This window comes from Euleptes europaea, chromosome 17 (assembly GCF_029931775.1).
Source record: "Euleptes europaea isolate rEulEur1 chromosome 17, rEulEur1.hap1, whole genome shotgun sequence".
Lineage (NCBI taxonomy): Eukaryota > Metazoa > Chordata > Lepidosauria > Squamata > Sphaerodactylidae > Euleptes > Euleptes europaea.
The window spans coordinates 2,245,918-2,258,835 of record NC_079328.1 but is presented as its reverse complement, the minus strand read 5'-3'; the positions used below and the strand labels follow the sequence as shown (position 1 = coordinate 2,258,835).

The window sequence follows — 12,918 nt, the reverse complement described above, 5'->3', positions numbered from 1 at the left end:
TGCAGACGACTAGATGACAGCTAAGTGCATATTCCAATTTAACGTCTCTTTGAAAGTAACTTAAAGGAGCTGCATTGTTTGATTAAATTGCCATGAATGCTCCAAGAAATTTTTTGGCCTTTTCTCAAAGTATATAAAGCTTCTTCCTTGCAGTAATCTCCCAGTTGGTATAATAAACCTTCTGAGTCCAATTTTGGTAAGTGAAACTAGGGCCACGTCGTCCATGTATAGTAAAACTTTTTTTGCTGATCAATAGATGGTGGGAAAAAATATGGGCCAGTAAGCCTCTCAATTATATTATTAATATATAGGTGAAAGAATAAATGAGCCAGAACACAACCCTGTTTAACACCCTTGCTTATTGGAATTTTATTTGTTAAGGAGTCTGATGACCCCACTCTTATTTGAGCAGAAGTGTCTGTATGAAGCCTACGAAGTAGAAATAATAAATGGCTATCAATGTTCATGGCCCCTAATTTTGTCCAAAGGCGGTTTCTATCTATTGAATCAAAAGCCGAAGCTAAATCAACAAATGCCACCTACACCACATTTGTGGGGCCATTTATGCCGGAAAAGGCCAATTGGTAAAGTGATCTATAGTACCGAGGCCCTTTCGGAACCCAGCCTGATTAGGATATAAGATTTGATTTTCATTAACCCAGTCCTCTAGCTTAATCAGCAGGCATTTGCTATATAATTTGGCAGATATGTCCAACTGGCTTATAAGTCTATAATTATGTGAGTCCATTTTGTCCCTCTTCTTATGAATGGGAATAACAATACTTCGCTTCTAACCAGATGGAACACATCTATACTTATCCCTGATTTGTTTATCTGTGTAAAGACTCTTGCTCACACTGGGGCCCACCAGTTTGAGAAGGCTTTAAACAAGTCCGGAGGAATCATGTCTTCCCCGGGTGATTTCCCAGAGGCTAACGAATTAATTAAGCTTCTGGCCTCTGCCACAGTGACTGGAGGCCAGACAGGTAAACCTGAGGTTTCTGGAGGCAGGCTGCTTGACACTGAAGAATTCACCATGGATGAAGGTAGAGGTGAACCAAAAAACTTATCTGAAGTGATCAAGCCAGACATTTCCAGGGATTGTGCTTCCAGGTAACAAGAGGCGCGATTTGTCCCTATTGAGACAAGCTCCCAGAAACGAGAGCCATTCTTTTTACTGACAACATCTCCAGCTCCTTCCATAAGTGTTTAGTGTAATCCTCCTTCTTTTGTTTGAGAAGCTTTTTATATTGCACCCTGAGGCAAAGGAGTTGTGGGATAGATGTTTCATCTATACCACATCTTACCTGTCTCATATAAGTTGTTAAATTTCTTTTTAACCCTTTACACTCCTTTAACACTTTACAGCCACTCTTTAAGTTAGGGGTGACTATCGCTGTTCTATTATTAGTTAATGTAGGCTTGAGTTGTCTAACTATAGAATCAAAATAAGCTATGGCATCATTGTCTGGCTGTATTAGGGACTGGCGCTGCAAAATAGGGCTATTAAATTAATAGTATTTTAAGATGTTATGTTTATTTTACTGGTTGTATGTATTTTGATGACTGCATGTTATGTTTTATTGTATTAATTGTGATGGCTTTTGGGCTAATGCACTAAATAAATGGAAAGTTTAATAATATCCAAAATTACATACTGAATGATAAAAATACAAACAGTTGCTTCTTATTTTTGAGTTTACCAGTTCAAAGCATCTGTTTTTCTTTCAGGACACTTTCATTCCTGGGGATGACTTTGTGTCTTGCCTTGATGTTCATATGTTCTTGGTACTATGCCTTGATTGCTATGCTAATAGCAGGGTGTATTTACAAATACATAGAATATAGAGGGTAAGGCTACACATTTGTTTGAATTGTTGATTATGTATGTTCAGATTATGTATATTAATTACATATATAATATATTTAATTATGCATATTAATTAGGTATGTTCAAATAAGAAATTTAGTAAGAAACTTCTTCCTGCACATAAATTAGTGAAATGCCATTTAACAAGGTAAATATTTCCTATTGTTTATTATGGTGTATGGTAAGCTCCCAGAATCAGGGAATTGGCTATGATTATCATTTTTGCATTTCTGTGGTCTTGAGTCATTTTTTTAATTAAATTTTTTAATTGCTTTTATAATAAAACATACAAAAAAGAAAAAAAATAGTAATAGTAATAAAATCATAATCCAATACAGGGAAAAAAACAGAAAAAAATCATAGAATACACAAAAACATATACAGAGCACTATTACGTCCAATGCTAATACATTATTATTTACTATCTTTTCTTTTTTTTAAAAAAGCCTATAGTGCCCCAAGCCCTACCACCCACCTATGTGCCCTTCACCATTGGACTTCCGGCGAAGTGTTATGACAGTATATAAAAACCTATTATTATAATCATTAATTAAAAATCATTTTGAACTATAATTCATTAACTATACCTTTAAAATCCGTTTTTGCCAATTTATCCCAGTATGCGGCGGCCTTTAACCACGTGTGTTTAAATTCATCCATATCTTTACCATGTAAAGAATCTGTAATTTTGGCCATCCGCATATACATCCATACTCTCCACTCTTTAATTGAAGGTTTATTTATTTGCTTCCATTTTTTAGCAATTGTAATTCTTGCTGCAGCAAAGCTATATTGACATATGACTCTGTCACCTTTATCTAAATCTTTTTTTGGAATACCCAATAAACAAAAGGCAGGATCTTTTTTTATTTTTAATTTAGTCAGATTATTAGTTTCATTCAAAACCAATCGCCAAAACCTCCTAATTTTTTTACAGAACCACCAAACGTGCATAAATGTACCTATAACTGTTCCACATTTCCAACAGAGAGCCTTATCGTCTTTTTTCATTTTACTTAATAATACTGGGGTTATGTACCATCTATAAAACATTTTATATAAATTTTCTCTTATTTCATTCGTGATAGTAAATTTAAATTCCTTTTTCCACAGATTTTCCCATATCTCCAAATCTATATTATAACCTAGATCCCTCATCCATTTCACCATCACTGGTTTAATCCTTTCCTGTTCTAAATTCATTTCTATAAATACTTTATAAATCCTTCCTATCAATCCTTTATTACCCTTAGATAGTATAATCTCAAATTTAGATTTGGTTTGATTAAAACCCAACGTGTTATCTTTACTGAATACATCCCTTAATTTGTAGTACATAAACCAATCCTTGATTTGAAGTTCTTCTCGGGTTTTCAACACCCATATCCCGTCTTTATATTCTATCATTTCTCTATATTTATTACAATCAAGATTTAAATGAGCACCCCTTCTCATAAAGGCTTCTATGGGGTTAATCCAACCAGGAGTTTTACTTTCAAAAAAACCTTTATATTTATTCCACGTTTGTAATAAATTTTTCCTAATAATATGGGAATTAAATTCTTTATTTACTTTCGCCTTCTCATACCATAAGTATGCATGCTACCCGAATCATAATTTAAATCCTTCTAATTCTAATAACTTTGGGTTCTCCAAGAGAATCCAATTTTTTATCCAGGTGAAACAGGCTGCTTGATAATACATTCTTAAATCTGGCAATCCCAACCCTCCTGTTTCTTTCAACTCTATTAAATTATTATATGCTATCCTATGTCTTTCTTTACCCCAAAGAAAACTCAAAATATCTTTCTTCCAATCTTCAAATATCTGAGCACCTTTCACTATTGGTAAATTTTGAAACAAAAAAAGCATTTTAGGTAGTAACATCATTTTAATTACTGAGATTCGTCCCCACAATGATAACGGCATTTTTTCCCAGCTTTTCAAATCTTTCGTTATCTGTTGCCATTGGTTTACATAATTGTTTTGAAATAAATTGAGATTATCATTCAATATCCATATACCTAAATATTTAACTTTGTGTTCAATATTAAATCCCGTCTTTTTAGTTAATATTTGTTGTTGTGAAAGAGTCATATTTTAACCAATATCTTAGTTTTAGTTTTATTAATTTTAAAACCTGAAAGCTTTCCATAAACCTCCAAAATTTTATTCCATCTATCAATTTGCTCAATCGGATCAATCAAAAAACATACTAAATCATCTGCATATGTTCTAACTTTATATTGGTTTCTCCCTATTCATACACCAACTGCTTCATCAGTTTTTCTAAGATTATTCAATAACAATTCTAATACTAAAATAAACAGCAAAGGGGAAAGAGGACATCCCTGTCTCGTTCCCCTTTGAATTTCAATCTTGGGTGATAGTGATCCATTTATAAGTAAATTGGCAGTTTGTTGAGTATATACACTTTTTATAGCTGTTTTAAAATTCTCGCCAAAATCCATAAACTCTAATACCTTGATCATAAACTGCCAATTTACATTATCAAATGCTTTTTCCACGTCCAGAAATATCATAGCTATCGGGGTTGTATCTTGTTCCGTGTATTCTAAAAGATCTATTACCACCCTTACATTCTGACTGATCAGTCTTCCTGGTAAAAATCCTGCTTGATCTTCATGTATTAATTGATTTAATACCCTTTTCAGTCTAGTAGCTAAAATTGCAACAAATAATTTATAATCAGTATTTAATGAAATCGGTCTATAATTTTTAACTTACGATATATCAGAATTTACCTTTGGTATTAGTACTATGTTTGCTTGTTTCCATGTTTGAGGGATAATACCCTTTGTCAAACCTAAATTCATCACCTCCATTAAATAGGGAATTAACTGATCTTTAAATACTTTATAATAAGATGCGGTAAATCCGTCTGGCCCTGGTGATTTATTTAATTTACTTTTACATATTGCTTCTTCTAATTCTTCTTTAGTTATTGGAGAATCCAATAATTCTTTATTTTCCTATGTAATTTTTCCCCAATCAAATTTAGTGAGATATGCGTCCATATCATTCTCAAAAACTACATTTTTTCTATATAAATTTGTGTAAAATTCCACAAATGTTTCTATTATCTCATCTTTAACTCTTGTTATCTTACCCTTCCTTTTAATTTGAGTTATTGGTACTTTTTTATCTTTATGTTTAAGTTGCCATGCTAGCATTTTACCCGGTTTGTTAGCGTGTTCAAAAAATCTTTGTTTATTATACATAACTTTCCGTTCAATTTCCTCCGCAATTAAAAATTCATATTGATATTGCCACTTTCTAATCTTATCAAGCTGTTCCTGTTTAGATATTTTATCCTGCAGTCTGCTAAGCTGTCGTTCCCCTTGTTTTATTTCATCCAATATATGTTTTTTCTTTATCTCCCTTTCCTTATACCATCTTGTGTTTTGTTGAACTAATACTCCTCTAATTACTGCCTTACCGGCGTCCCATACTATATCTTCCCGAGTACCCTTGTCTGTATTTTCATTAAAATAATTCTGCACATCCACCTTCAACTTCTCCACTATTTTAGTATTTTTTAAAAGAAAATCATTTATTATCCAGGGTTTATATCTTCTATCTCCTATTTTAATTTTTAATTGTGATCCGATAACACCTTAGGTAAAATCTCTGGGTTTTCTGATCTATCTATCAAACTTTTCGAAAGCCATAACATATCTATCCTGGAATGTGTAAGATGTCTCTGTGAAAAAAAAGTATATCCCTTCTTATTACCATTTGTCAGTCTCCAGACATCAAACATATCCCATTGATCTATAAGAACATCAAAAACACCTGGTAATTTGCCTTCGTTTTTTTGCTTTTTCCCAGACCTGTCTATCTTAGGTACCATTACTCCATTAAAATCCCCCATCCATATCATTTTTTCTGTGGCATATTCAGCTAATAACGTTGCTAGTTTTTCATAGAATGCTTTTTGATTAATGTTAGGCGCATATATTCCAACAAGTAATAACTTCTGGAACCCGCAATTTATTTCCACCATCAACACTCTTCCTTCTGTATCTTGGTAAATAATTTTTGGTTCTAATGATAAAGGTAAATACATAGCTATTCCATTAGTTTTTTTATTTTCATTACATGACGTGAAGAGTTTGCCCAAACTTAGTTGTTCCAACCTAAATGTATCCTTTGGGAGTATATGCGTTTCCTGTAAACAAATAATATTGGCATTAGTTTTTTGTAACTGGTGAAATATTTTCCTCCTTTTGTTGGGAGAGTTCAATCCATTAATATTCCAAGATAAAACCTGTAACATATTAAAATTCAGTTAGATCCATTAACCTTCCAAAGCCAAAATTGTCATCCATACCCCATAACCTGCCCCCCTTCCCACCCCCAGATTAAGTTCTCTGTTCAGCCATCAGTATCATCAATTGGAGACTCCTCTGCTGGATCTATTGGTAAGCCTCCACCCCCAGATGCTTCAGACGCCTTTTCTTTTTCTGTAGATTCTTTAGTTGTAGATTGTTTGTTCGGCTTAATAGGTTTGAACAAATCTGCATCATATCTTCGCAAAAACTGTTCAGCCTTGTCCAATTCTGTGAACTTGAACCTTTTAGCCTTAAAAGTAAAAGAAATGCCTTGTGGATATTCCCATCTGAACTGAATTCCGCTGAGTCTTAAATGTTGAGCAATCTCCATAAAGTCCTTCCTCTTCCTCAGCAATCTTGCAGGTATTTCCTTCATCAATCTCAGAGGCTCCTCTTCAACTTTAAGTGGTGTCTTGTAATGGCTGTTGAGTATAAGGTCACGCTGACTTCTTGAAAGCAATTGCAGCAGGCAGTCCCTTGGTACTTTATTTCTAGTTGCATATGCAGAGTTTATTCTGTAGGCCGTCACAATCATCCCCTCAATAACTTCTTCCGGTTCCTGTAAAAAATCTGCCAAAAGCCCTGTCAGATATCCACGCAAATCCCGTTCTTCAGTCTTTTCTTTCAGCCCACGTATGCGTAGAGAGGATTCTTTAATCTTAAATTCAAGCATTGCCATTTGATCTTGTTGCTTCTCATCTCTTTCACTTGAAGATGCTAATGACATCTCCAGAGTATCCACCTTCTTTTTGATTTCTTTGGTCTCCTGTGTGTGTTTTTTTTAAGTTTGGTTTTGACCCTGTCTTGTCTGACAGTCAGAGATGAGATTGTGTCTTGCAATGCTGCTATTGCAACTGAATTCTGAGAGGTAGTAGCTGTGTTTTGGGCAAGCTCCTGCTTCATTTCTGCAACATCTTGATGAGTCTTAGATAGTAGTTCAAATACTTCAGGCTTGGCTTTTGGAGTCATCTTTGCACTTACAGATGCCGTTGCTGATGGTGAGGTTGTCTGTTTAGACGTAGTTAAAGATACAGAAGGCCTGCGTTGAGGAAGCTGTACCACCAACTTTGTATCTTTAAGAATTTCCTTGACGTGCTTCTCTTTTTCTCCCATTGAAAGGCTAAACAGCAACCAATTGTAATCCACAAAAGGGGAAGGGGGGCAGGGAACTTCTTTTAATTCATCAGCTTATAAGACAGAGTTATTTCAGATGTATCAGCTCTGTTTAGAGAAAACACATTCACTATGACATCTCAGATATTGTATTCCATGTCACTGTGATTGTTCTCTTACTCTTTTCGTTTGTTTTAAGAGTCTTCCAGTACTAAAAGAACGTTTTCAGACTGCGTCACTCCACTGGCAAAAAGCCAAAACTCACAAAAACAGAGTGTTATGAAATTATAGCTAGTCCAGCGTTATCACCTTCAGAAGCACCTCTGCCAAACACCCCAGTTTGATATTTTAAATAATAAAAATAACTGTTGTAGTCAACTTGCATGTGAAATCGGATCCCTCCTCGCTCTCTCCAGCTGTCCCTTTAAGATGGCGCCGGCTCTTCAGCAGGACCCGTCAGAGCAACCACCGCCGATTTCTTGGCGGCTATCGCTCGGCTGACGGGGCCGTCACCGGCTCCCGATTCCGCATCCCCTCTTACTCCGAGGGGTGCCGCTTGCCGGTTTTGACGGGGGCAAATTCAATGCCCCTGGGCAGCGATCAGCTGGAGCGTGGCTCCGCACTTGTGGCGGGGGGGTCGTCTGACCCGGAAGTCGTCTTGAGTCATTTCTGTAGGTGGGCACATTAAAGATATCTGTATAGATATTTTAGATATTGTATAAATATTATTCACTTTTGTAAGGTTATTCTTTGAGAAAGACATTCTGTTTAATGGTATTCACATATCTAGGCAGCTGGATATATGATTATGTGATCCCCTGATCTAAAATTACTTTATCTGGGTGCACAGGATGTGATCAGGGATAAGTATAGGATGGCTTTTGCGCAGGTAACAATGTCTGTCCATGAAAATAAATGAGCTATAGAAGGACTGATGCCCTTCTGGCCTGTGACCCAGGTAGGATATGGTAATGACAAGAAAATTCCATGAGCTTATCATTGGAAAGAGAGGCAACTTAATGTGAATGTAATTATACCTTTAAGCCTTCACTGTGTTCAAATACTTCCACATGTTGAAAAAGATCTGAAACTTTTCTCTGGCAAATTTAATGTCAAGGAAAGTAGGGGTTTTTTAAGTGAGTTACAAAGATTTGTCATTTTGAAGAGCATTTTAGGGACCTCTTCTATGACAAGAAAATAGTAGCATTGTCATAAATATACAATTTTGTGTGGGATTAGAAAAAGGTATACTTTGCTGATTAAACCTTTCTCCTTCTAAGAGCTGAAAAAGAATGGGGAGATGGAATTCGGGGGTTGTCCTTGAATGCTGCTCGCTATGCTTTGCTTCGGGTTGAGCAGGGCCCTCCTCACACCAAAAATTGGAGGTAAGAGTCTGAATAAGTCCACTGCTTAAGTAATCCCATTAAGGAAGATGATTTCAGAAGAGGAACCCCACACAAGTATGTATCTTTATATTTAGAAGCTTTCTTCTGATCATTTCTCTTAGTGTTGAAAACAGAAGTTTTGTTTCGTTTTTTAAGTTTCAGTCCATACGTGTTAGATTTCACCTGTAAATAGTAAAGTAAAACATTCAGTGATTTGTTTGCAGATATTCTCCTCCTAAATATTTGTTCTCCTTGACCTCTTCTCTTTTCCTTGCCTACCAACTCATTAGCTGCAGATTTTCTGTCTTAAACCTTTCACCTTTTCCACTTCACCTTTCCCTTATGGCCAAAAATCTTGCTAACAGCCAGCTGGGTGACCTTGGGCAAGTCACACACTTTCGGCCCCACCTGCCTCACAGGGTGTCTGTTGTGGAGAGGGGAAGGATTGTAAGCCGGTTTGCGTCTCCCTTAAGTGGTAGAGAAAGTCAGCATATAAAAACCAACTCTTTTTCTTCTTCTAAATCAACTAAGCAAGCATGCATTTTTTTTTAAAGGAGAATCTTATGGCCAAACCAGATAAGACATTTGAGATAAGTGATCAGATCTCCCACATCTTTACCTGTATGGTTGCCCTATCCGAGAAACTAGCCACCTGGTGTGTGTGGGTTGGTGTCACAGAGAGGAAGGGTCAGACCCCTCATTCTACAGTACCACAGTGACTACCTGCCACTGAGTGACCTCATCTCACTAACTGGCCACTCTGCTCAGTTAAGTGAAGGCTTACAAGAGATGGTCTGAATTCCCATCCCCACATTCTCTACTGAATCATCCCTTCCCTTTCTTTATATTAAACTTCAGGCCTCAAGTCTTGGTTTTGCTGAATTTGGATTCAGAACAATTGGTCAAACATCCACGGCTGCTTTCTTTCACTTCTCAATTGAAAGCTGGAAAAGGACTGACCATTGTGGGATCTGTACTTCCAGGAATATACTTGGATAAATACACAGAAGCTCAAAAGGCTGAGGAAGTATGTATTAAGAAATAACCAAACTTTTGCATTTCACAGACTTCATTCAGATCCATGTGTCATAGCATGGATTATCAGCAAAGCTTCCGATTGACTCTTGGAGGTTTGATTGGAGGTTTGATTTGGATTCACTTTGCTTTGGCAGGGGCTGCACCACAGTACAAGGATCTGCACTGTGATACTGAAGTTAAGCAGTGGCAATCATTTTGTGGCTTGTGTCGCCTCCTGTGGTGGCCATTTTGTTGCTGTGCCCACTGTGCTCTGTCAGAAGTCCAAATGTATCCCCAGGCTCAAAAAGCCTGGGGTCTCCTGGGTTAGAACATAAGACTAGACCAAGATTCAAATCCCCACTCAGCTACCAATCTCACTGGGTGGCTCTCGGGCGACCTTTCAGGGTTCTTCTGAGGATAAAATGAAGGAGAAGAAAACCATGTATACTGTCCTGAGTTCCTTGGCAGGAGAAGGGCAGGTTAAAAATGTCATACATAGACAGAGTCCTACAGTAGCCATATATGTATCAACAATTGGCTTAAATTCAGATATTTTGTCTTAAATGGATGTAAATGGGACCCCCCAAAAAAGATTTTTTTGCATTAACTTTGTCCTACATAGAACTGAAAATTAAGGCCAATTAATATGTTACAGTCTGGTATAGTGGTTAAGTATTGAACTAGGACCTGGGAGACCGGGTTCAATTCCTTATTCAACCATGAAACTTGTTGGGTGACTTCAGGCCGGCCACCCACTCTCAGCCAAACTCACCTCACAGGGTAGGTATGTGGCTGAAACAGAGAAAGAGAAAATCACATATGCTGCTCTGAGCTCCTTGGAGGATGGGTGGGATAAAAATGTACTTGAGAGATATAACCTACAAGAAAAAGTGCTTCTGCTGGTATAAAAATGTAAAAGATAATTACTAGTTGATGTTTGTGTAATAGAAAAAAATAGTGGGCAGCATTTTCCTTTCACAATCTCACCATTGGATTTTGTGGATACAAAATGGCACACAGTGTTGGACACCATAACAGTGTTGGACAGTTAACCAGAAAAGATGGAAGCCCCAGACTGCAACCCATTTTTTCCTATTTGGAGAGTTGGAACTGCACTGGAATGTGAAAACGGTACTGGCTTAGGCAGGTACAGTTCAGACAACGTGCAGTCCTAAAGTATCTGAAGCCTCTTCAAACTTGAGCTGTGAAATCAATAGATTGAAATAGAAATGAACAAACTGCCCAATTTAAGACGTGTGTTTTTTCTGTTGAGCTATACTCTTTATCCTCTAGAGCAGTGGTTCTCAACCTTTTTTGCTACATTCCCCCCCTTCACCATTGTTCAGAATATAATTCCCCCCTTCCCAAGATAGTCTAACCAAAAAAACAACAACAACCACAATTTTACAGATTGCACATAATCTACAGGACATCACAGTTTGCTGAATAGGGGTCCAAATTCCACCCCTTTAACCCTAAAATTTCCCCCTTGTTGAGAACCCCTGCTCTAGAGACACTGGAACTCTTCAAAAAAAATGGGTTAGAAGAAAATAATATGACAGGCTTTTTCTTCATTAGTTGAATTTTCTGGACAGTTTTCATTCTCCTCCAAAACCAAGTTTGGCACTAAAGAGCTCACATGGAAATCTTTCGCCTGAACTAAGATTGTCTTTGGAAGAGATACCCGCTAATGAACACATAAGAGCACAAGTACTGAGCCGCCAGGCTATTGTTTTCAAGTCAGCTTCACCCGTATTTAATGGCACGCTTGAACTTAACATACTTGCTGGAGACCCTTGGTAAGATTTCCTCCAAGTAGCAAGGAGTGTGTGTGTGTGTGTGTGGGGGGGGGAATTAAGCAAGAACAGCTTTCCTCTGTTCTGTTACACGGGGTCCTTCTGTCATGCGTATAACTCCATCTATCTTCTGATTTAGTTTTTGGTGCATTTTCCCAGAGTTTTCAGGGGGGTATTCCTGGACAGTTTATCAGTGCACACCAGCTCATGTGCATGTTGATTAAAACATAGAGGAAAAGGGGATCTTGTTGAAGTTGTATCAGGATTCTTTTCTGTGCTGTGATTTAGTTAATGAGCATGTAGAACCATCTGAAGGAAATGTGGAAATAAACCATGAAACAAAAGTGGAAGGAAGGCAGATTGTTAATGCAGTCTGAAAAGTAAGAGAGAGGAATGAAACTCCCAAATCCAGAAAGAATCACATAGAAGACTCCTTACAATGGCAGCTTCGTTCCCAATTGTCTGTCATTTCAATCCCACCCTTCCCTCACTCATCCTAGGGGAGAATGACTGTGCGATCCTAAACAGAAGCATGTAAGGCCTTCCTCCTCCTTCCTTGCTCAGTATGAATTAAAATATTCATGGGATAAGAGGACAAGTCCTCTTATGGATTGAGAGCTGGCTGAAAAATAGGAAGCAGAGAGTAGGAATCAATGGTCAGTTCTCACAATGGCGGTATGTGAGCAGTGGGGTGCCTCAGGGATCTGTGTTTGGACCGGTGCTTTTCAACCTGTTCATCAATGATCTGAAGTTGGGGTTAAACAGTGAAGTAGCCAAGTTTGCAGATGACACCAAATTATTTAGGGCGGTTAAAACAAAATCGGACTGTGAAGAGCTCCAGAAGGATCTCTGCATACTGGAAGAATGGGCATTAAAATGGCAAATGAGATTCAATGTGAGTAAGTGTAAAGTGATGCATATTGGGACAAAAAATCCCAACTTCACCTATACACTGATGGGATCTGTGCTGGCAGCGACAGACCAAGAAAGGGATCTTGGGGTGGTAGTGGATAGCTCAATGAAGATGTCAACCCAGTGTGCGGCTGCTGTAAAAAAGGCAAATTCTATGCTGGCCATAATTAGACGAGGAATAGAGAATAAAACTGCTGATATCATACTGCCCTTGTACAAATCTATGGTGAGACCACACTTGGGATACTGTGTACAGTTCTGGTCACCACACCTAAAAAAGGATATTACAGAGCTTGAGAAGGTGCAGAAAAGAGCAACCAAAATGATTAGGGGACTAGAGCAACTGTCCTATGGGGAGCGGTTAGGACGCTTAGGGCTGTTTAGCTTGGAAAGAAGGCGGCTAAGGGGAGACATGATAGAGGTCTATAAAATTATGCATGGTTTGGAGAGAGTGGACAGGGAGAAGTTTT

The 12,918-nt window shown here is 37.6% G+C and overlaps 1 protein-coding gene across 2 annotated transcripts in view; it reads left to right on the top strand.

Annotated features, from left to right (window-relative positions):
- SLC12A7 (solute carrier family 12 member 7) overlaps positions 1 to 12,918 on the top strand; it is a 199,901-nt gene that overhangs the window by 115,121 nt on the left and 71,862 nt on the right. For both annotated transcript variants that reach the window (XM_056862481.1, XM_056862480.1), the window contains exons 15-17: positions 1,732 to 1,851; positions 8,619 to 8,723; positions 9,582 to 9,750. In XM_056862481.1, the coding sequence (XP_056718459.1) occupies positions 1,732 to 1,851; positions 8,619 to 8,723; positions 9,582 to 9,750 (394 nt within the window). The remainder of the gene's footprint in view (positions 1 to 1,731; positions 1,852 to 8,618; positions 8,724 to 9,581; positions 9,751 to 12,918) is intronic.